The 25,105-nt window shown below is 42.9% G+C and overlaps 1 protein-coding gene across 1 annotated transcript in view; it reads left to right on the forward strand.

Annotated features, from left to right (window-relative positions):
- The window catches only part of nrxn3b (neurexin 3b), a gene marked incomplete at both ends in the record, with an annotated part of 276,695 nt that extends 267,390 nt beyond the window's left edge, over positions 1-9,305 (forward strand). Inside the window, one exon of the mRNA XM_079179868.1 lies at positions 8,320-9,305. Coding sequence (XP_079035994.1) covers positions 8,320-9,305 — 986 coding nt within the window. The remainder of the gene's footprint in view (positions 1-8,319) is intronic.
- Positions 9,306-25,105: the final 15,800 nt, after the last annotated feature.

Below are 25,105 nucleotides of genomic sequence, written 5' to 3' on the forward strand. Positions count from 1 at the left end.
TTACGGGCCGGGCCGGGTTGATTGGGGTGATTTTATTTTCTCGTTTTGTTGTGGTTGTTTTTTTCTTTGGTGTCCTCATCATTCGTCGTTCATCCTCCAAGCAAGGTTAAAGCCAGTCCTCCCGTTTTTGCCTCATCTTGTGCCGCATGAACTTTTGGTGGTTGGAAAATTCAAAGTCCTCCTCCTCATCAAGTTTGTGTTTATTTTTTATGCCATATGGCTTCTAGAGAAACATCCTTCCCCTGCCATTTTCGATACAACGTAGGGAAATGAACGGCAACAAAATCTTTTCTTGCCATCATCCTTTTTTTGGCCTTGTGCAGGCAACCCCATTCTGTCTTAAGAAAGTTGTGTGTGAAAGAACGACTCCCTGTCTCCCCTCCCGAGCGTTAACCCCAACCCTCCCACCTCCATCCCGACTCACCCACCTTCTTTCTTTTAGCCTTTCTGCATATACATGTCTGTTTGAATGCAGATGGCATAAAAAGACTTTTATTGCCACAAAGTATATCTGTTTTTCTATTCTATCTGTTGCTCCAAGTAGAAGGCATTTGTGGCATGCACACTGTACTGGACTGTACCGCAGCTCTGTAGACGTACTTATAATCCTCTCCCCCCACTCCCCCCGCTTCTGCATGGATATGATTGGCATCCATTTTGTGTACTGCTTCTTCTCCACCCATAAGTCTCAGGCTAACCCCAGCTGGCTTCTACTACATGTCAGTGTGTGTGTTCGGGGCTACAGCGGCGGTCCTGCGCCGCCGCTGTAGCCCCGCGGCCGCTCCTCCCTCAGAGGCGTGTTGTTGGTGCTTGTGCCTGCTGTCTCTGTCAGTGCTCCGCCTGTGTCTGCCAAACAGCCTGTCTCTGTCTGCTGTACGTGGTCGTCTCGTGGTTGTGTTGTCTAATAAAACTGTTAAACCTTACCTTCTCCCTTTATCCCACGTGAGTTCCACAAGAGGGCAAATAAGGAGTGTGCAGTGAGATTCTGGACAATCCTCTGAATAAGGAGCTGAACACATTGACATCGCTAGAAGTCCAGCTGACAATCAGAGTGTCACTATGTGCAGGAATTCACTAAGACGACCACCCGGAAATCACTGATGGAAAACTTGCAATGCTGAGTTCAGAGAACAGCGAATACCAGTTCAATTTATCATTTCATTTCACAGTGATTAGCGAGTTGCAGCCTGTCATTACCGTGTAATCTGAGCAATTTTTGTGATTAATATTTAATCATATTTTATTAATTGATGCAAATGATTTTCATAAAGTGCAAATGCAAAATGTTTGATTGGTACATTCCGTGCCTCAGACACAATATTACTGAGACCAGATAAAGATCACTTCAAGTCAGACTTGCACTACGACAAGCTAACAATGCACAGAATGACAGAGCAGAACACAATGTTGATACATTAATGCTGGCTTTGCTCTCTTTACTCTTGTGATGCTGGTAAGCATTCCCAACTGGTCACAGAAGGACCTGGTTCAGGACCCCTTGGCCCCACTCATGTTTAGGCAACAGAACTACTTGGTTAGCTTCAGGAAAAGTTCATGATTTGGGTTAAAATAAGTATGTTTGTTACAGAACTTAAGTTACGTACATAAGTTAAGTAGGTTACGTGAGTTAACTTACTTTGTAACTTAAGATAAGTCAGGAGTGAATGGACACCCTGAGCAGATGCTCTGACTCTCTAACACTGAAGGCCTGGTGCGTCTCATACAGACGTTAAAGGGTGCCTTGTGCGTCAGTATTTGCTTTGGTTTTTGACAATCTGGGAAAGAGAGCCAACAGTGAGTGTGTTTACATGGACATGAATAACCCGTTCAGGATGATCCCAGTTGTGTTCATATTTAGAATATAATGTTTACATAAGCTCAGAGAAATCAGGTTATTTATACCCCGATATTTTCTATATTTTCATAATAATAGTGGATGAAATGACTGACGTGTAATATGAAAGGAGTTACTCATATAGTGACAAACCTTCAGCAGCGTGGAGCGTTTTAGCCTCTTTCAGCTCATTGCTTTGTTGTTTGGGCCAGTAACATGAGTTTGCTACGCTAACTACTACTGTTAAACTACAGTCTGCTAAGACATTAGACGTATTCACTTCTTGATAATATGCCAATGTTGCGCTGACTCCAAATGGCCAAAACATCAGGTTTAAGGGTAGGGGTGATCGTCCTCATTGTTAAAGGAAACCAAAGATGTCTGTTAACCTGTAGATAGGTGTATGCTTTGTGCGCTCTTCCATCACACCAGCATCCCCTTACTTCTTGCTGCACTAAAAGAATGTTGCCACTGAGCATCCCATCTGTTTAAACAAACAACACAGAAGACAGCCTCCCACAAATCTCTGCAAACAGGGCAACTGTTGCCCTCTGTGACAATCAGATAGATTGTAAAAAGATTGTGTATTTAATAAAAGGGCCCTAAATGGTCCGGCATGCACCATTACCCTATCAGCCTGTAATGAAGTGGAGCACAGATCAAACATATTTATAGATCTCTCCTCGTCTCTTTGGCCTTGGTGGGTAAAGAGTCTGTGGATCAAATGAATGTTCGGCTAGAAGCATGGATGTGATGTTGTGTGATTTCTTCATTGCTGGAAGAGCCCCGACACGTGTAGGGGTACAGAATAAAGTATGATAGGGACGGATCACTGGGTTTCCTTTTGGCGTCAGCCATGGCTTCTGTCAAGCCCCATCAGGCTGGCTGTCACTTCAACACAGGCCTCAGATCAGTTTAAAGGTTATTCAGCTGACGCATGTCCACCTACTGCGGAGGTGCAGCCTAACAGCTGTACAGCAAATCGAGCGGCTGACAGGGGCGAGTCGCCACGCCTGCTGGAGACGCCGATTTAATACGCCAGACTGCACCCATCCACATGATGACAGATTAAGAGCTACCTGCCTTGCGCCGCGGCTTCAGGAAGCCCCTCCTTCAGCCGGAGATAGTTCTTGCATCTGTACAGGGTAGACCTCCCCGCTTGTAAACAGAACGTCCATCAACATTTAGGATGGAAATGAATTGTCCATCAGTGAGAAATTAGACCTCTCTTTGGAGGGGTGTGTACAGGTAAGATAAGTTAATGGCAGGGTAAAGTGCTCAGCTTCTTATGGTACATGTTTCTAGAAAGCTCAGCCATTGCACAGGGCACCAATATAATCCCTGGCATGTCCCTTTAAGTGTGTCCATACTGAGAATCTGTGTTTTGCCGGCTCTCTGGTAATCAGCTCTCTAACTGTGGTGGGTAGAAGTGAATGCATCTGCTACAGCAGGTGTCTGGGTATAATGTGCACAGCCACAATGGGATTTCAGGGCCCCAAACCACTGACTCGCCCACAATTTGCAGCGTTGAAATCCCATTGACTCAGTTCATCCATGGTTGGTGCTGGTGCAACGGCTTTCCGCTTTTATGGTGTAGCGTCGTCAAATCCCTGACACACCGTCGGGATTCATCTCCATTCGGAAGCCTCAGCAAACGCTGGATGGACACGGGGATCAGGAGAGAGACGTGAGGGAAAGAGAGAGGGAGAGGAGGAAGAGAGGAGAAAGTGCTGCTCTAAGATTTCTGCATCTGTAGCCTCCAAGCTGCTGAGGTAGTCAATCAGCCATTTAGAAATAACTACATTTACTTAATTCCTCTTCAAAAGCCGGCACAGGCATGCCGCAGTCCTTTTTTTATCACCAATGATGAAAAACAGAATCGGTGGAAAATTCAGTTTTGATTCATGCTCTCATTTACGTGGTTTAAAAAGATTGGATCGTTTTTTCCCGTTGATGAAAATGCTACCCAGTAGGCACTGGCATAACGAAACTCTTATTAATCTGAAGTCTTAACTTTATTTTGCTTGAAAAAGACAGAAAACAGAGAAATAGAGATTTGTTTGCCAGGGAGGCTTAGAATAAAATCCCATCCATCTTGATGAGTGCGTTAGAAGCCACAGTGTTTGTCTGCTACAGAAATGTAGCGAGATGTGCAACGCTTGTGCAAGAGCTTACACAGGATTAAAGTGTTTACCAAAACATCAAGGTCCTCTCTACTGCCTTGACTGGAGACCCTTGACTAGCAGTGGTTCCCCTCCCATCCAAGTGTTTTGTTTATACAGCGCAAAGCTAACAGTTGCTGAAAGCTGTTGGCCAAGAACGGAGTGAAAGGATGCAAACAAGGCCGAGACAACGAGGGCAGAGTCTGATAAATAAATCCTCACATGGAATCACTTACTCTGGACTGGCATTGTTTGTACAACAAGTTAGTGGACTATTATACCAGCTATACAATGTGATCAGTAACTGTAACAAAATGCTCTATCATGTCAGACGATAGTGCGTTCTGTGGAGCATGGTAGGACGAGCAGGAAATTCACATTTAAGACGTCAGTGTTGATCACACAGAGTCGGTAAAGTGTGACGGACGCCATATTTCCTCAATCACATGTAACTCATGGACCTAGTTTTGCGTAATGAACAAGGCCTGCAGAGGACGAACCAAAGCCTGATCTCTGAAGACCAATGGGCCTCTCACAAAGAGAGACGCCACCCTGAGCCCTCTTGTGGAACTCCTTGCCAACACTGTGTTTATCTGTCACACAGAGGCTGTTGGTTATGTGCATAATGCAAAGCATCCAAACACTTAATAAAAATGAGCTCATTAATTATCTCTCTGCTTCCCCTCTTGATTAATTAGCAGTCTCGGTGGGCCTAAATGCCAGATAATGCTGGTTCTATATCACCCCTGACCGCTGCTGATGAATGGTTCCTTTGCCTGAGAACATATCCGACAGCCCTTGGTGGCAGTGACCTTTAACTGGCCTCTGACCCCATCTTAAGCCCCTCCCCCTACCTGTCCCATGGCTTGCTGTATTGTTATTGTATATTACTCTCCCTAAATGCAACTTACTTAAGCATGCATTAACCCAACTTCTTATAGTGGAACTAAAATCCAAAATAAAACCATGTCTGATTGACCTCTCTTTCTCTGACGTACATCCAGATTGCACGCCCTGTCCTGTGTTTTAAGATACTAACAAGAGAAATGTAGTAGTAACTAATAATAAAGTCTTTATTATTAGTTAAATGAAGGTGGTGACACTTTGCCTATAAACTGTCCCCCTCCTCTTTGTCTGCCTCAGTGTGTGCTTTCTGGTTGTTCATCTTTGATAGTGTGAGAAATTTAATGCCTTTCTGTCTTTCTTGCTTGCTACTCTGTTTTAATTATTTTAGTTTTTTGTACATATATGTTCAAACACATATATGTGTATCTATGTTTCTATTCTGAAAATGTTTAAATTTTAACTATCTGCTAATTTGCTAAGAATCAATATTGCCAATGTTTTGATGATTTCCTCCCTAATTAGAATGAAAGTCTCTCTTTTCTCTATGAATGAATGACGACTTCACAAACAACAGCTTTTTAAGATTGGCTGTCAAAACCACGCAGCTGCATTTGGGATTTCAAACCCACGTCCTCATAGAGAAAAAAGAGAAGACGCCTCTAAAGCAGACCCTCCCCACTATCTGTGAAAAGTGTTCCAAACTGTTTCTATGCTGATCTCTAATATCTTCCTGTTATCTGATAGCTATCTCTGATTGAAATTTGGATTTAATCAATGAATGACTCAATTAATTTTGTGCATGGCAAAAGAAGTTGCAGCTTAGGGTTTGTAAAACTGTCAGTGTTGAGAGTGCTGTTCTCTTTTGTAGATGGGCATGTATATGCTCATTGTTTGTATATCCCCATCCCTTCCTTACAGCCAAAAGCTCTAATGCCGCCCGACCGCTTCGTGCCGCCTTTACATGGACATGGCAACTGATGTACACGTTCACCCCCATCTATGTCATTTCCTTCCTAGTATGTTCATAGGTCCCACCCCGTCTCACACTCCCTCCTCCCAAACCCTTTACGTAGAGATTCTAAGATATGTACAGTCATCCATTTGTTCATTAATGAAGTTTAAAAAAGAAAGAAAAGAGAGTCATCTAATCAGGCTGTAGATATTTATCTAGCAAAGCAAGAATTATAGATATAAACTTTTCTTTTCATACAAAAATTAAATGACTATCAAAAGAGCAAAAAAAAGGTTATGCTGAACAGAATGGTGAAGAATATTTTTCATGTCATGATGTGTGGATGTATGTGTTGTTGCCTCCCTGTACCATCCTGTCTAAAAGAGAAATATATACTAATTAATCAGAAACTGCTGAAAAGAAACTAACCTAACTTGTCCAGAGGCATTCTTACACAACTTTCTTTTGTAAATTTTTTTCTTCCTGCCAAAATCATGCGGGCAATTTGTTGATGTAAGTTGACAGAAGTGATGGTATGCTTTCTTCCTTTGAAAAGTGTTTCTTTTTCTTATTCTTTTTGTAGGCTTTTATGATTTTCCGAGCTGACTTTATTTGTACCTGTTGTTTCTACTTACTTATTACTAATCCCTCTGTGGATAACTCTATCTGTGGCTTTACTTTGTGAATGGTTTTTTACAATGTTTGCCCTAACTCTGAACTCTTTTTGCAATGCCTTAATTATTATTTTGGTTTCCTTCTTTTCTGTTGTGTTCTTTTCTTTATTGTTCCAAAAGGTTTGCATCTCTTTATAGTGCCCTGTTTGTGAGCCTTTGCAATGTACAAACAAGCCACTTTGGCAAGAGGATAAGCAGCTTCAATAGACATCTGAATGTTTCAAACCCTTTGTAGTAAACAACAGGTCTAACCAGTAAAGCATGTGGTATCAAGTGTTCCCAAATGGATCCATTAGAACGAGTGCATGTGGGAATGTTTTTAAACACACAGGTCTGTAAGCCTCATGAATAATCAGTTCCCATAGAGTGAAACTGCAATGTCAATCACGTTTAGAGGGAAACATAGTTTCTTCAGGATTAAGTTTGTGATGTATCACAATTACCTTTCTAATCATAGGTTAACACAGGATTATCACCATGTCTGAGTCCTAATTAATAATAATGAAATAACATGACAAACCATGATGTTTCTACTAAACCTAACCGGGCAGTTTTGTGCATAAACATAAGTCGTTTTCTAGCAGTTTTGTTCTGCTTTGGTTTAATTTATAACATTAATCAGGCGTTTAAAACAGTAATCCAGGAGAAAATACGTTTCCCTCGATGCGTAATTGAGAATGCAGTTAGGTAGTATGGGAAGGTATTTCTGCAGGAGACAGGGTTGGAATTATATAGTGATTTCACTCCAAAATGGAGAGCACAAGCTGTTACAAGCGAGATCCTCCCACCAAAAGTCAGCAAACATTCAGGTGTGATTGAACTGCCCGGTGACTTTGTGCCATCGTGGTAACTGTAGGGCTCAAAAGGCAAGAGGCTAGGGCAAGTAGGGGAGCCCACTAATGCTGTTCCCTTCAGGTCTTCTGACTTGTGAGCGGTGACTGGCTGAGACAGTTTTCCTTTGTAGATCAGTGTGTGACCCTCTGATAGAACTAAAGTGCCGGTCAGGTTTTTAAGAGGCTCAAAGTGATGTTTTTTTAACTTTGGAGCACTTCCTGTCCAAACACACACTGCCACTTCTCTGTTTAGTTCTCTGTCATTGTTCAGTTAGTCAACAGGCCCCTCCCTCCGCTGCTATATGAATCTCCTCACCAACACGTTCTCATTTCAGACTTAGTTATCCTGCTTTCAGGCCCACTGGCTTGCACTTGAATTGCAAACAAATGCATTTACCGTCTGCTTCTTTTTTCATCCACACAGCACATCTTTTGGTGCTCGGTTTGTTTCTGAACGGACTAAAAAGGATTTGCACTTGAAGATAAATGAAACAAGCCTCTTAAAAGCCTGAACTAGTCATTTATGTGGAGAATTGTGCAGCAATATCGGAAAAAACTTATAATAATTAAATATTGGGCCACAATTTGTGTGGCATTACACATCATTCACACTTCTATGCAGCACATAGAACATCTGATATCCATGACTGCAGTACAAATGTAGTGCTGATAGAGCATTCTGTTATCTGAAGACATGGAGGATAAGTTGGAGTTAGGATGTGGAGTCAGTTTCATGTGGCTCACCCTGGTGCATCCCTCAAAGCCTTTTGATGCAACGTAGACTTTATCTATGGCTGTTGTTTTCCTTTCAGTTTGGTCTTGTTTGGTTCTGAGTTTCATTGTTTTTGCACTGGTACAGTATTTTCCGTTCTTTTTTTCCTTGTTTTTCTTCAGTTCATTTCTTCCCTATGTTGAGCTTTGCTTTCTACATTCTTTTGGTGTTTGGCTGCTTCTTGCTCAGCTGACTGAAGACTGTCTGCCTTCTGACTGCTGTCTGTTTCTCTCTTTCACTTTCCAGGAGGGGAGCTAGTCATCCCCGTGCTAGTCGAGGACCCCATAGACATCCCCTCTGTATCCACCCGTTCTCCCTTCATCCCCCTCCCCCCAACCCTCCGCCCTGTCCTCACCATTATTGAGACCACCAAAGAATCCTTGGCCATGGCCACTGAGGCGGGGGTACCTTGCTTGTCGGACCGAGGCGGCGATGATTGTGATGATGGTGATGGTGGTGATGATGGTGATGATGATGATGATGATGGCATGGTGATTTCGGGGTTTGGCTCTGGCGAAGCTTTCGACTCTAGCCTGCCCCCGACTGACGATGAAGATTTTTACACCACCTTCTCCCTGGTAACAGATAAGATCTTGACCACATCGGCTTATGAAGGCGGCTACAAAGCCCTCGCGCCCAAGTGGGAGGCCAAGGACTTGAGGCCTAGCAAAGCCTCTGAGGCAGGTAGGACTACACCCACCTCGCCTCTGCCTGACCTCCGGGGCACGCCGCCGGCGGCAGTCCCCTCGGACACGCCACCCAAGCTGCCCGCCGGGAAAATGAACAACCGTGAGGTAAAACCCCCGCAGCCGGACATAGTCCTGCTGCCCCTGCCCACGTCCTTCGATCTGGACGGCACCAAGCCACGGGGCCCCTTCATCACCTCGCCCATGCTGCGCACGGTGCCTGCCGCCTTGCCCACCGTGCCCGGCGTGGTGCGGCGGGTGCCCCCGGGGGCCTCAGAGGTGATCCGAGAATCCAGCAGTACCACGGGCATGGTGGTGGGCATTGTCTCAGCCGCCGCCCTCTGCATCCTCATCCTCCTCTATGCCATGTACAAGTATAGGAACAGGGACGAGGGTTCCTACCAGGTGGACGAGACGCGCAACTACATCAGCAACTCAGCGCAAACCAATGGCGCTGTGGTGAAGGATAAAACGCCCAGCGGCAGCACCAAAGGCAGCGCCAGTAGCAAGAGACCGAAAGACAAGGACAAGGAATATTATGTATAGAAATCAAAAGTCATTTCCCAACACATAGAAAAATAAACTGTTTGGAACACAGTTATAAACATTTTGACAGTACCATATTGGCAACTGTGATTTAAAAAGGATAAAATCTCTTGAGAACTCAAGACTTACTGAGTCACTGAAACATTTACAAAAGAACGTTGGCTTACGGAAGCACACTTACTATTGTAAGCATTACAGAGAGACAATGCAGTACAACTTCACCGGGACTCAATGTGGATGTTTTTATGGAGTCCCTGCTGGAGACATTTGGCAGTGTGAATAACATCACTAGCATCCACACGACCCCGAGTGACTGTCAAGAGGTGTGTGACCCTTGGAGTTCTAACGACCTTGTCCATTGTAACCCTGTAAAATACGATCACTGTCATTTCAGCCATTCTGAGCATGCATGTGAGGTGTATGTGACGTGGTGCTGGCATCTGTGTAAGTGAGGGACCTCAAGAAACCATGATTGTCGGGAAAGTTGGAAGTCAAAACATGATTCGCATTACAAACGGTTTCATTAAATGTAGCTTTCATGGATGCGATATGAGCTAAAGTAAATAAGTACTTACAGCTGTCTTTTTATTTCTACTTTTTGTTTGTTTTTTATTTATTCATTTAGTAAGTAATTAATTTATTTATTTATTGGATTTAGGTCCTTTTTTTGAAGGATGATGTCCAGTCAGGGTTGACTAGGCAGTCCTCAGTGACCGCTCAGCAGGATGTGATACAGTTATGTATCTCAATATTTCTCCCTCCCTCCCTCACGTCTCAGTTAAGGATCGGACTGCTATGCATAGCAGCCAAATTCCAGATGGTGTTCAAGCGTGTAAGAGTGGATCCACCAGGCGAAATGCACAATGCATTGTTATTTCTCTCAATTCTGAATCTCCGATTGCATTTTTTTTTTGTCCAGTTTTCAATCCACTTCCTGAGATGTTGTTGCAAAATGCATTATCATAACGTGTGTCCAGCTGAGATTTAACTGTCGCAATCTTAAAAAAAGGAAAAGTCCAGACTAAAGACTTCCTCTAGTGTGAACAAGTGAGATTCTATCTGTTGTCACAGACAACTGTGTCAAAAACAGCAAATATGTTTACATATTTTCTTACATCATAGCCGTTGTGCTTTGCAGGTCAATATTGTACAGAAAATTCAAGTTTCTGATCATTTAAAAAAAACTCATCTTCTTGTATAGACGGACCATTTGATTTGATTTTACTGCTTGAGCAACACGACAAAGAAATGATTTTTGTTCCTTTGCCAGGAACGCCTGGAGATAAAAAATGATGTGCACAGGAACATTTGTTTAGGCAGAGAGCAAATGTTGTTAGATTAGACGTCTAGTCTCTCTGGATGGTGTTCCTCTTCAGTCGCATGAATATTTCACCGGAAGCTGTCAATCAATTAGAAAACAGCTCCCTCAGATCTTGTAGTAGGGATTCCTCCTTATTCTGAAATGAATTTCATCATGTTCTTTATTTTTTATTGGAAATTTTACAAAACAGAAGAAGAGAATAAAGACAGATTATGACGGATTTGGAGCGCTATAGCTAGCACCTTACTGACGTACAGGTGTTTTTATTTTTGTTTCCTTTCTTCCTTTTTTAAAAACTCGTCAATGTTCTCTTACGCTCAACTCGTCTCTTTGCGTTTGTTTTTTTCTGGTTATTGTGTAGCTTCATTTCATGTCTCATTTTGATGACATTCTCTTCCAGCAATATCTTGTTTTTTATGTCATTAGTTATTGCTGAAGTTATTTGTTCTCATTTTCATGCAAAGTCAGTCGGTGTGTATGTTCACTTTGATTTTTTGTGTTGGTACTTGGCTTTTTCGACCAGTTAATTATTATTGTCTTATGCTCCTTTGACTCCAAACAATTCCCACAAATAAAAAATGTTGTTCCCAAACTTTTTGGATGTTGGACTGCGGGTGGGCTCTCTCTCACTCATCCATGTTGCGGTGTAAAGGTGGCAGGAGACGCAGCGACGAGATGGAGATAGATAGCATCTACTCTGAAGACTATTCACCCAACCACAATTTCTCATCCATTTGCTGTCGCTTCAATGATTTCCTTTTATAGCAAAAAGTGCTATCATTTCCATTCAAATGAAGTCCAGAGCAGAGCAGCGCAACACCATCATTTACCTATAGATCATTATGCAAATCCACACACTGTTCAGCGATGCAACAAGAGAAAAAGGACGGATGGAGAAAACAGTTATTAGAGGTTCCAGAGTCTTCACAACAGCAGAGGAATGGATTTGGGTTCTTTAAGTCAGGCCTTTATGAGAGTGCACAGCCAAATGGCCGGGTTATGAGCTACTCAATGGCTGCAGCACCTGCTTCCCCAGCTCGGTTTTACACTGTCCATATTTTGTGCAAATGGGCCTTCACAGAGCTGGTCATTACCTTGCAATAGCCCATTGATGTAGGATATCAGAGCGGCGTGTGTGAGCATATCTAGCTAGCACAATGACTACATATGAACTCATTCATTCTGCCGTAGGCAATGAGAACAAGAAGGCCAGCAGGGATTTGGTCCATAGAGGGACTGTTTTGTTCATTCTGAGACAGACCCACATTCAACATCTACAATCATTTTTTGGGGGAAATGTGTTCTGTATAAGTCAACATAATAAAAAGTTCATGTGTAAGAAAACAACATTCATTTTAGCAAGCAATGATATTAAATCCATTGTTCATCCTTCTGCAGTACACTGCCCTGCCAAGGCCGAGAGCAGTAAGTAATCAGTATTTTTATGTTAACACATTCTAACATGACGTGAAGGGTCTTGTAATGATGAACCTGCTGTTCCTCTCAGCTCTACAGAGCATTCCAGTGTCTTTCAGTTCATCTCAGCCACAGCACACAGCTGCTTTCACAGCAAAAACACGCTGTAGCACCGACGGGCTGACAGAACATTGTGCCCAGCTTGTGAACATAGTAGAGCCCCAAAAACCAGGTTTCCAGGCAGGTTGTAAGGACTTTATTTTAAACATTTTTAGGCAGATTATTGTAGCCCAAAGAGCTGCGTCTCCCTCCACTTTCAGATTGGTTTGTAGATGAGCGTGCTTGTGACGTCGGCGTGTTGTTAGTTGGGGGGTTAGTCTTCTATCATAGTGTGAATGAATGGAGAACAATTTAACATTATTATGGCATTACTACCAGCAGCATCTTTGTAAACTGCTGCCACGGTCTCTAGATGTTCAGGTGGTGTTGCTCTCTCGTATCCTCTTGGAAAATAATTGAAAAGTGTCCGAATTTCTGTGAGTTTTTCCAACTGACATTTGGCCTCCTCTCCCCTTCTGCTGCTGCAGCATATTTTGTTTTGTTGCACTGACACAACTATTTGTAATTGGTCGTTCTTACAAATGAACCAAACCAAGGTTCAGTCTGATCCGCACAGAGACCACCTCTTTTCATCAGACCAGGTTTGGCTGTTTGGTCCACATCGGGGTCCTGGGGAGGTTTCATGCAGGTTCTTTTCTGATCGGATCAGCAGAAAGTCTGCAGACACAACGTAGATGGGAAAGGGCCCTTAGATAATAAACATATTCATATTCATAGTTAAATCTACATGAAATACTTTAATTTACAAGGTAATACATTTCATTTGTGGTTTAAAGGTCGTTTAACCACAGCCAACAGCATTAATTCCACCACAGACATACAGTAAGGCAGCTACTGACACTAACAGAGATGTATCTGTGTTTGCTGTCCATCATTGGAATTTAGCTGCTGCCTCGTTTTTTGTGGAATAACTAACTATATCAAGATGTCACTTCATCATTTACGACATTTTTCATTGAGTGATAACAGCTATTGAAAAATCAGCATGTGAACTTAGTTTACCTTTAGCTGGGGCTTCTCTCTCTGACTAGATGAACTGTAGCAGCGTTCCTGCTTTAGCGTTAGCTGTGTAGTTTGTAGAGTGCAGTTACTGTGTTTTGCCTCAGAGTTAAACTCTGTTTTGTTGTTACTGCATATCTAATAAGCTGTTTTCACAGCAATTATTTACTTACAATATTTTTAACTGGTAAAACATGTCAAAAAGGTATTCAGGTATTAAATCAGTTTTGATCAAATATTGAAATAGTTACTGATGTCAAGTACTCATTGAAGATCGTTTCCAGTTGTATGGCATGTGATTCATTTCTGAGCTGACTGCCCTTTTTGAAATCACTCAATATTTATCTGCTCTTTTGTAAATTGAGCTTGGAGCTGTAGTGCACTCTGCACCAGGGCTAGAACCGCTCTGCCTTTATATCTCAACTGTCACAGCTTATTTATGTCAGCGATGAAGTTTATTCACATCACCCCGGAAGATGAATATGAGTCTGATCGTGAGATCGTACGTTAAGAAAGGAAGCTGGTCAGACAACCAAAAGAAATTCAAAAACCAGAAATGTGACTGAGAATCTACGGCAATGTTTGGGGGTAAATGCAGTGACATTTGTAAAATACAAAAGCAGGGATTCAAGTTAAAGACACATTCTATGAGGCACTTAACACGACAATATCATCAAGAGAACAGAGAAACTAAACAGTGGAAGGTAATTGCAGCATAAATCACCACCGAAAGAAACAGAAAATACATAAAAGCCAAGTTTAGTTTAGCCAAATATTTCCCCACATAACAAATAAAACAATTAATAATGTGATCATAATAAATAAAAGTCTCCAAAACAAGAACTGTGTGCGTTGAGCTAAAGCCTGAAACAGTGAGCTATTGCTGTTTTCCCAACCATTAGTCACTTTCAGATTTACACCAGCAGGGTGCCAGCGGAAGAAACGCAGCCATTTGATATTCACAACCCATTCGCTTACACAGTTGTTGGCTGACAACGTTTATTGATTGGATTTTATGTGTAGCAACTACTTTTCCTTTTAGTCAAATTAGTAGAAGTAGATTACATCAATCCTGCTGATGCTGGCTGGATAATTCATATCTTAATTGACAGAAAAACAATTTACATTTGCTAATGGCTTTTGCAAATGGATTTCTGTGTGTATTTGACTACATTAGCTCTGCCTTCACCCCGTATAGGGTCTCTGCAACGGCAACAGGGGAGCAGCTCAGCTCCCGTTTGTGCATTTAAAGGCTGACAGTTGACCCGTCATGAAATTTAACTTCAACTAATGAACTGGTTAAATCCACATAAATGCTTCATGGTATGTTTTTCCATTCAAATAAACAGCGGCTTTACAAGAGCCATGCATCAGCTCTGACAGTGAATGCGGATGAAACCTGTTTTTGTTGCTTACACAGAGGCCGGATGCTGTGAAAACATTGAGCTGGGAATGTCGGCAGCTGTAGCATTGTATGCCTCTTCCTCTATAGAGGAAGCTTTCTTTTGTCCCAGTAAAGATTCAGAAGAGATGCTGTATCCTCCAAGGACTGGGGCACAGCAGCTGTGAAGGTGATGGTGATCAGTCCTGACAGGTAAAATATGAGCCCGCTGACCTTAACTCCAGCATTATGAAGGGCACGCACATATTAGCAAACCTCAAATAGAAGTGTCTCCTACTGTGTGTGTGTACACATTGGACAGGCTAAAGCCACATCAAAGTTCACACACACACACACACACACAGAAAGAAATGTCATGGTGGTTGCGTTCATATTCGTATGTCACAGTGCACACAGTGATACATCAGCAGTACAGTCAGGTGTACAGTCATATGTGCACTTAATTCCCTTTTGTGTCCGCCTGCAGGGAGCACACCTCTTATTCTTGCTCTCCATCACGCAGCAGCCAAAGCTTTCAGTTAGCTCCTCAGCCCTAATTAACTGCCAAGATATGAATGCGTTAATCTGGACTCTAAATCTTCAGTTCCACTGACAACAGCTTTTACAGGCTGACACAGCCGCATGATAAACAGCCTGGCTGCGTCCTCGCCTAGTGGACACAGTGCCATCTAGGGACCAGGTCTGGCAGCTCAGCTCACGCTTTCCGACCCCAGGGTATTTATTGCCATGCATGCATAATGCATGTTAGTGCGCATGGTAAAAGTCTTATACAAACAAAACTCCACAAACACCAAAGTCTACTGTCACTTTGAGCAATTTGACGAAGTGCATCCACTTCCAGTTGTTAATTGTACTGACATTAGAGTAATATTACCATAACTTTTAATGGATTATCGCTGAAATGGAACAAAAATTAGAAAATTCAAGTAGGTTAGTTTCCCCAGATGAGGCCGGGCTGCGAAACACAGGAGTAAATGAGAGCAAAGAGCCTACGCTGCACACCAAAACACTGCTGTACTGTTGCTCTGCAGTCAGCAGCACCAACAGGCATGCGAGAGCGTATGATGCCGGTGAAGGGTGCACGAGTACGCGGCTGCACACTCACACTGCATGTCTCCATCTCCATCTGTGAGTGATGTTCAAAACTCTGATTGTCTGTGCTGTTTCCACTACCGAGGGAGACAGGCCTCCTATCCAAGCTTGACAGTCTGATTGGATCCAGTGAGAATCCCAATGAAGCAATGAGCATCTCAGCGGCGGCTCCCCGGGGCCCCCTCACAGCCCACAGGCCGGCCCCAGCTCTGCCTGTTCAGACCAGATGGAAAGTGAGGCGGGTTGGGATCTGAGAGGTATGGTGAAAGCGTTTCTGTTGCTGTGAAGGTGACTGCAGCAAAACCGGCTGCAAAATCAGATCTGATCATAAGTGAAGGTGGCAGATAATTGTTGGGGCTGTCTGACTGCTGTGTTTGAGTTCATAACAACTCAACCTACGTTTGAGATGGTTTGGCTGCATTAAGTGATAAAGATCAAGTGCAGAAAAATTCATCCATAAGTGACACATTCTTTATCAAGATTATCAAAAATTACTATTTTGGCTCTTTTTTAAACTGCTGCAGGATCAGTGTTGCTGGTAAAAGTGACTCTTCTTCTAACAACACTACAAACTCAATACTTAATTCCACGACAGGCCTTTTGCCTCGAGCCAGCCACTCGTAGCAAATAACAATCTGTTTTTCCTTGAGTTGCCTGGTTATATGAAACTTTTAAAAACATCCATCTGGTTTATTTGGATGGCTCCTAACTCGGTCCTGGTAGCTGAAACTTCATTTATATTAAACGTACAGAAACAGAAAAACACGACACAGGAATAGGTTGTTCCAGTTAATACAATTACACTCGATTAATTGAATTATGTCGTGCTACTAAAACACAACTTGAATAGCATAACTTCACAACTTGAATAGCATAACTTGAAGAATTCCTGTTGCAGGGTACAAAACATACATTAAACTTAACATCCAATCATTGTAAATGTAGATATTACTATCATTCATAAAGAAATGTGTGTGTTTCACAATTAACTCATGAGTGGGAAACATGAGATTAAGCTAATCGCTTAGATTAGTAGGTCATTTACACCATTATTGACATCGTGTTCAGTCATTTAAACTATGTTACATTATGAAATGTCATTTAAAAGTTTGAGTCAAAACTAAACAGTATTTTATAAAAGTGTCCGGTGATGTGTCGACAATATAGGCTAACCCTTATCATTAGCAAGCTAACGTTAGCTTTGTTGGTTATTCAGTTAGCTACTCAACGGTTCTACTTGGCAGCTCATTTCTACATGAGAACCTGTTTTAATTGAGTGACAAGGAAAACTCCATTTAACAACATTATAACTAAACGCTAAGATGCAACTTAGCAGAGGAGCTCTTTCCTTTCACACTCCTGTCCAATATCATTATCATTTACTATTAACATTCATTAACATTCTGCCCTTTCACTACTTCAATTGAAATGGAAGTGAATGAAAGTGGCATTTCTCCCATAATAAGATGGTATAATATAATGGAATCCATAATGTGTTCCAGTTGGTCACTCTGTTACAGCAGCTGCATAGAGAAGACTTCTTTGATTTGTTTTGAAGATGTCATCCAGAATAAGTGCAGCAGGTTATGAAGTAAAATGATAGAAATGTATGAGGATCATAAAAGGAAGTTTAGACCAGACTGTATTGACATGCGAGTCAGCACCGTAATGCAGGCTGATTACATATTCTCATAATTAGTAATGAACTCATGACACTGAGGCTGTCACTATTACAGCCTCATCACTCCGGCCCTCCAGTCAATGCACAGCTGGTGGTCACGCCGTCTGCTCCGTGCGATATACGGCTCAGGTCCTCACAGGTGAGGATGACGATGAGCCTCGCGCTCCCGGAGCCAGCAGAGGTCATTCTGGCATCACGACTGGCTGAGTGAACAACCGGTCCTCCACACCTGTCTGCCATCAAACATGGAAATCACCCCACTCACCCGTGACTGTTGCATATTCCATGAGCGAACACAGCACTTCATCTTCTTCTAACATGGCTTATAAATACAAATCGCTGCACAACAATTGCACAAAAAACATGTTCGTTTTCCCCCCTCTAAGCCCGGGAGAAAATGAGCTTGATACGGAGACTCAGCTGCAATAACCCATTCACTTATTGAACGGCGGCGGCTGGATACACTCTCAGCCTCCGGGCTTAAACGAAAAAGCAGAGCCCGGCTGCCTGATTGAATGGGTTTGTAATGCAAGCCAAATAGGTTTGTTCTAATGGGAATCGGCCTCGGTGGCTGCTGCAGAGGCTTACGCCAGCACTAGAGGAGCGGTGAGCGGCAGCAGCGCCCTGTGATTGGCTGAGAGAGGCCGAGGCCACACTAAGGGGCTGCTGTGTTTACTAATGGCCGTTATAGTGAGGTGATATGAAATGAGCCTTAACTTTAGGAATCACAGTATTCCTGAGGAGAGGTGAATATACTGTATATACAGTATCATGCGTGTGTGTGTGTGTGTGCGTGTGTACGTGTGTGCGTGCGTGTGTGTGTGTGTGTGTGTGTGTGTATGCGTGCGTGTGCGTGCGTGCGTGTGTGTGTGTGCGTGTGTGTGTGTGTGTGTGTGTGTGTGTAGGTGTGTGTGTGGGGGTAGTACTGGCTCAGGTGCTTCTCCACTGTCACCGCATATTAAACATCCTGCCCAGTGCCCTGGAGCCATTAGACCCTGAATAGTTGCAGCTGTTGTATGGTCCTGTGTGGGTAAAAGATAGTCAAGTTGATTATTAATATCGAATCTAAACTAGGGAAGCAACAATACATGATAAGATATGAAACCAATAAGCACAGTTCGTGAATGTTCGTTGCATTAATCACTATAGTTTTACTTCCTCTTGTTGCAATCGAGCTGCATAGTTTTAGTTTGATTTGTTTGAAGATATTCATTAGAGATTTCTGCTGCACCCCCAATACAATGGGGGGAAAATGAAATTTGATTTGGGATGCTAAGCAACATTTTAATGGAGTGGCTTAGTTGTCATAGTGATTGATGCTCACCACAAAGACAAATAAGGAGTCAAAGTCAAATCATTGGATGGCTGATCAGGGAGGTCATCCCCCAGGAGCTGACCATGTAACTCAGGAGGTTTCATCTGTATCTGTACACTAGAACAGTCTTCATGTTTGGTGGATCATGGCATGTGTAGGAACAGATTGGAGGGTCATAACTGAAGCCGACACATGGGAGCTGTCTGACTCGTAATGAGTCACTGATGCGACACACCTGAGGGACACCAGAGGTGCACGGGTGGAAAGTTGAGCCGAGAGACACTGAGGGCACAGCTGAGCAGAAGGTAGGCAATGTTTCAAATCTTCTGAAGTTGCCTCATAGCTGTGGAACAATACATGAGAGAGAATGTTGGTGTGTCTGAATGTGTTTGTGTGTTGACTGTCAGCTCTGAACATGTGTCACCTCATGCATTTATACAAACAGAGAGAGAGGCCGTCTCAGTTCTTCTGAACACTACTGACTCTTAAAATAACTTTGACGGTCATACTGCAGTTTATCTGGATAGCTCACGTGTGTGTTAAAGTTGTCACGCATGTGAAATTCAGATTACAAACGTCTTCATTTTCATGTAGAGGCTGTATTTTCTCCTGTGGGATCACACACATAAACACAAACGCGTGGAAAGCTGTGAATTCATTCATTACCGTCTCTCAACCTGACAAAGTGGAGTAAAGCTGGACTAATGATGGGGCAGAATGTAAATGGGAAACCAGTCTGCCGGGAGCAGCAGAACGATCCACGAGTCTGCATGTGTTTTGCAACCGAATATAGCTTAGATAAGCAGACGGCTTCCTGAGGACGGAGTTACAGGATAAAGAAGCACATTAGGGAGCAGGGTTGTCTCCGAGTGTGACTAAACTTACCAAATGTGATTTATTTAGCCAAATGTGAAGATACCAATACTATGCTGAATGGGGGGGCGAAAAAGCAAAACTCTGAGATTGCTCATTATCTTCAAACTGAAATTTGAGCACAGGTTTGTGCCCTGAACAGATATTATTCCTGAAAGTGACACTGCTTAATAAAGTCAAACACTTGAAGTCTCTCCAGGTATCTGTGAGACTTTCTGGACTCTGTGGCCAAATCCCAATGTCCCCCCTAAACCCTCAAACCCTGAACCCTCAAGGACTTACTGGCCTCACCTGGTAAGTGGGTGAGTGGGAGAGACTGTGAGGGCTTCAAATGGTGTAAATAGGAACGGGACAGCACTTTGCTGCAACATATCACGTTTATCATGAAAACGATAAATAATATGATGTAATTGTGGTTATTTATTTTATACTTTGTACTCCCTGATTTGAACGTCTTCAGACTCTTTCCTGACAAGATGAGAAGTAACTTCATATAATCTATTTACTCGTTTTTGTCTAAACAGCTTCAATGACAAAATCTAATATTTGATGAATAAATAAATAAATATTCTCTGATTTCATGTTTATGTTTTGTTCCATCTTTAATGTTTCTGTGTAAATGGAATATTCCAGACTGAACACACGTGAGCCGTCCTCTTTGTTTACCTTTTTGTTTACGTCTCCATGCGTCCACTGGTTACCCCGTGTTTAACGTCACATTGCAATGATTTGTGGGTAATTCCCTTAGGCAAAGTCAGCATCCTATGCTGATTTACGGTACAGGTTCATAAAGGGCTCAAAATGTCTGCCAGAGAGCCTCAAACACTGGATGATTTGACAGTGGGACAGCCCTAAACCCTCACGGACTTCGTGGGAGCGCGCCTCAGAGTCCTTGAGTCCGTGAGGGGGGAGATTGGGATTTGGCCAAAGATTAGTGCTGAGCCCCTGACTGAAGCAGCTACACTGTGGTAGATGACACAATGGATGTACAATGGATACATGTGTTAGGTTCAGCACCTCGCAGAACTGTGGAAGGCCGCATGTTGAAAAGCAGCCCAGAGGAGAAGAAGCCCCCCCCCCTTGCTCCCATTCTGATGGAGGACAGGAATCGGCAGGTCCAGATCAAAATCACAAGATATTGAATAACCAACAGAAGCCAAAACAACTGCAAACTGAAGTACACCATGAATGATAAAACAAACATAATATTCCATAAATGTGAGACCCCGTTCAGGCCACCCAGCAAACTGGTGTGTTCACTGGATGGCCCCAAGGAAGTCTCTCTCTCTCCTGGGATTCACAGCTCTTTGTCCCCCTAAAGTTACATCCCTGAGCCCATCGATCAGCTCCCACGATTGGCTCATCCAATAAGTCCCTCCTGGGCCGATGACCCATTGTTCTGTTCTTCTCACCTACAGTAGGTCAGCCAGCTTCGTTCCAACCCCCGCTGGCAGACACCTCATTACATTCTTGGGGCCAGTTCCCTTGTTTGATTGGCCAAACCCCCGCTTCCAGTACACTCCTCACACCTTCCTCTTACAGTATGAAATGACCTCTGATGATGAAATGACTTCTTGGTCTAAACTCTTACAAGTAAACACACTGTAACATATAACATCCAGCACTAGGAATGCTCTAAAACTTAAATCCCTCACACATGTAAAAAGTACAGCACATTTAGGGAGACACCACACCACAAGTGCAGACGGAGAATTTTCTCTGGACCTTGTCTTTCCAAATGTACTTCTTAGTTAAAAGGAGAAACGGGGATGGAGTGAAGGCTTAGTACAGCTCTGCAGCTCATCTTTGCTCTAAGCTCGGTTGAGCTTTGCGTTCCTCTCCGTGGAACACTTTTTTGCTTTTGTTGTTAAGTCTAATAACTAGTCCTCTTCTAAATACAATACTTTTTTTTATTATTTGAAAATGATGTTAACAAGATACCAGTGTTTCAGCAGAGGATGAGGCAGTAAATTACTGTTCAGAAATGGCAAAACTCACATCAACTTTATTTTGTATTAAAGAGGAAGACATGGCTTAGTTTTTCTTTCTTCTTTTCTTTCTTGTCTTTGTACAAAAGACACCTGCTGGAGCTTTTAAAGGATTTGTTTTGTGCAACTGGCATACGCAAAGCTCCAACAAACCCACAAGCTTGGATTTAGTAAAAGTGTATGAATCATTGTTTCCTTTTAGGAAGCTTAGCTTCATAAATTGATACCTGCATGTCTTGTTTCAGATTTAAAAGCACCATGCTGCTCACACATGATTGCAGTGAGGTTAATAGGTAATCAGGCCTCTAAAGTCATCAGGATATGATATATATTGTGGAACAAAATTTCTTCAGCTTGTAACAGCCACAGATCTTATGCGGTGCAAAACATTGCTACCTCCTACTAGAAAAAATACAATTGTCGAAGTCAGAGTTTCTACTTGTAAACTCGGGTTGAATCCATCCACTCTGACTGGAGTGTCTGATGACACACAACAGTGGAAGCACACGTTGTAAATGTTAAACCATCAACTAAAGGTCAACCTAGAACGTATATTTGACTGTAAGTGATTCAAATAATACATAGTATCATTTGGTAAAACGTGTTCAGCATAAGTCACAATGTTATCAGGTTGCTGGGTACAGTAAACAATCTCTGAAAGTTATCTTCTCTCCACAAAAGTTATCCTGTAAAATGTTAAAAAGTCCAGAAAACTGTGTTGGCTGTCCTGCTGACAGCTCAGTTGTGTAAATACCAAAGAAACATCAGTTTGTCTCGGTCGCGTCACAGTTATTGTTGATGTTTGGGATCGTGCTCCAGGAACGCTTGGAGAGTGGAAGTTGGACACTTCAACTGGGAAACTTCTGACCTCTGAGTAGTCTGGAACGCAGCATTAATTCAGGCATCTAACCCCAAAGCCAAAGACTTTGAGACAAAGGAACCAGAAGTGCAAGAATACTAACCCGTGTCTGGGTTTTAGGACATATCTTCATCAAGTTTATGTCTCTTGTATTCTTCTGTATTTTATTTAGTGTGATGCAATCTGTCCTCCCTCATACTGTCGAACAAACACTCCCACACTGAGCTGTCCCTCTTAGGAGGACAGGATAGCAGAATATTGTGCTCAAGTTAAACGAGCTTGAACTCATGTCAAAGTAACGGGCAATGGGGCTCGTTCGGGCCCAATTCGTTCTGGATTGATCATTAGAGTTCGGGCTGGTCTCCTGCAGTGCCTCCGAGCGCACCCGCCGTGTGATTCTGTCTTCCTCCCCCAGCCTGTGTCTCCTGTCCGCATGTCCCTCCTGCTGCTCCATCCCTACTAGCGTTCATATGGGAGAGAGACACATTCCAAGATTGGCTTCAGCTGCTGCTAATTAAGCCTCTTCTCGGCACCGTTCCCTGAACCCCCCCCCCCCCCCCCCCCCCCCCCACACACACACACACACACACACACACACACACTCTGTCCCCACTGCAGCTGAGCCCAACCACGCGCCACCACATACTCTATGACTTTTATTACCATACTATACTTTACCATTAGACAAGGTAGGCAACGGCTTGTGGCCCCCACCAACTGTAGATTTATTATGTTTAGATATGAAAAATTCTGTTATGTTAATTCTTACTCATTGTACCCTGAAATAACTTACATAAGAACTTCAAAATATGCAACTCAACTGTGTACTACTTACTGTGTACTTCTACTTCAGAGGAAAACATGGTAGTTAATTTACCTGAGAGAGAGAAGTCAAAATATGATGAATTGTTATTCATTAAACTATCTTGCATCATATTAGAACAGTGAAGTAAACAGAAGTTGTTAGAAAAATTCACGCAAGACCGATGGAAAATCATTAATCAATTGGCCATTTATTCTTGCAAGAAGGAGACAGAGTTGATTCACATACAGTATACGTGGATCAAGGCTGCTCAGAGGTCTGACTCTGAGCCTCGGATATTTATACTAAGTAAACATCAGTGTCACAGGCAATACGTCACGAAAGCATAACACACACACAAAATGGCGTCCACGCCATGTAGTCCAAGTAGATGGCTGCAACTTTACCTGAGCATTTGTTCTGGCACAAAGGTCACATTCTCATAGTCAGGAGGCTAAGTTCTCATAACATAGCCCTGTACCCATCTTAACGCTCCCACAGTCCTTATTATCATTTCAACCCAGGACATGCTGCTGAGTGTTCTTTCGCATAGACTAAACAACTGTGGTGAGGCAGTTCACACAACAAGGACACATAAGGACACCAAGCTTTTAAAGCACACCTTATCATTAGTCATTTAGGTTTTCCCCAACAGAAGTACATTGAGCTCTTTCACTCCTCACTTGAAGTCAACTTTGAAATGACTTTTGAAGTATTAACAGCTTTACGATTAGTAGTTTATAGTTCTGTTAATATGTCACGCTGTTAAGTTGTAATGTTTTCATGTGAGACAGTCACCAATTTGATTCCCAATATGTACTCAGTTCATCCAAATAAATATCCAAATTAGCTGTGACAGTTTTCAGAGATGTGAGTTGCAGGTGACTGAGCCCGCACTGAAGCCTCAGTGACGGTCTGTTAACATCATACTTCATTCAGTCCGCAGTATGCACTACATACTGATTCATAGTTCATACACCCCTGCTGCTTGGCTCGTTTATCCAACGTTTATTAATATTGAAAGTGTTGCACATATTTGACAAAGCACTACCTTGGCTCCACAACAATACACCCACCAAGCAGGAAGACCAGATGAACTGTTCTGGAGAAACGGGAAGAACACACGACCAAAGAGATTTAATGACATACTATACTATGACCTTTTGGACATTTATAACACCCCTGCTCCCTGTGGCTCATCCATTCTTCACATGATCGGCAGGTTGATCCCCATGTTGAGATGTTCTTGAGCAAGATACAGAACCCCAAAGAGCTCCTGAAGTCTGTGCCATCGGTGTGTGAATGATTATTAGTTATGATCCTGAGGGATAGGTGTCATCTTGCATCTCAGCTTTTCTACACATTAGTGTAAAAATGTGTGTGAATGTATGAATGTGGTCATGTAGCGGTTTGAGTGGTCAGACGACAAGAAAGGCGCTATGTAAATTCAATTGCAAATGCATAAAGTTCATTTAAGTTTTATGCAAGGTCTGAAAAGCCCATTCCACCAGCCCTCCGACCCCTCATGTCCTCCTGCAGCTCCTTTCCTCAGGGAGGTGCTACAGCGACTGTGGCAGAGCGGGTCGTCCTTCGATCGGCGGTTGGATGCCCGGCTTCTCTAGCCCATGTCGAAGTGTCCTCGGGCAAGACACTTAACCCCAAATTATTCCCGCAGGCTGTGCCTGCAGTGTATGACTGCTAGTGCGGATGGGCAGGTAGCACCTGGCATGGCTTCACAAGCAGCTTCTATCCCGTAGCCATCAGGACTCCTCCCTCCTCACGTACCACATGTATATATTTGTGCTACAGAGTAACATACTGTACAGAAGACAAACTCGTCTGGCCTTGGTGGTGTAGCCATCAACAATCGAATGACTTTTATTTGCCATTTTAACAACACACCTTTCCAAAGTACTGCACAAAGTCTCGGAA

This window comes from Pholis gunnellus, assembly GCF_910591455.1.
Source record: "Pholis gunnellus genome assembly, chromosome: 19".
Lineage (NCBI taxonomy): Eukaryota > Metazoa > Chordata > Actinopteri > Perciformes > Pholidae > Pholis > Pholis gunnellus.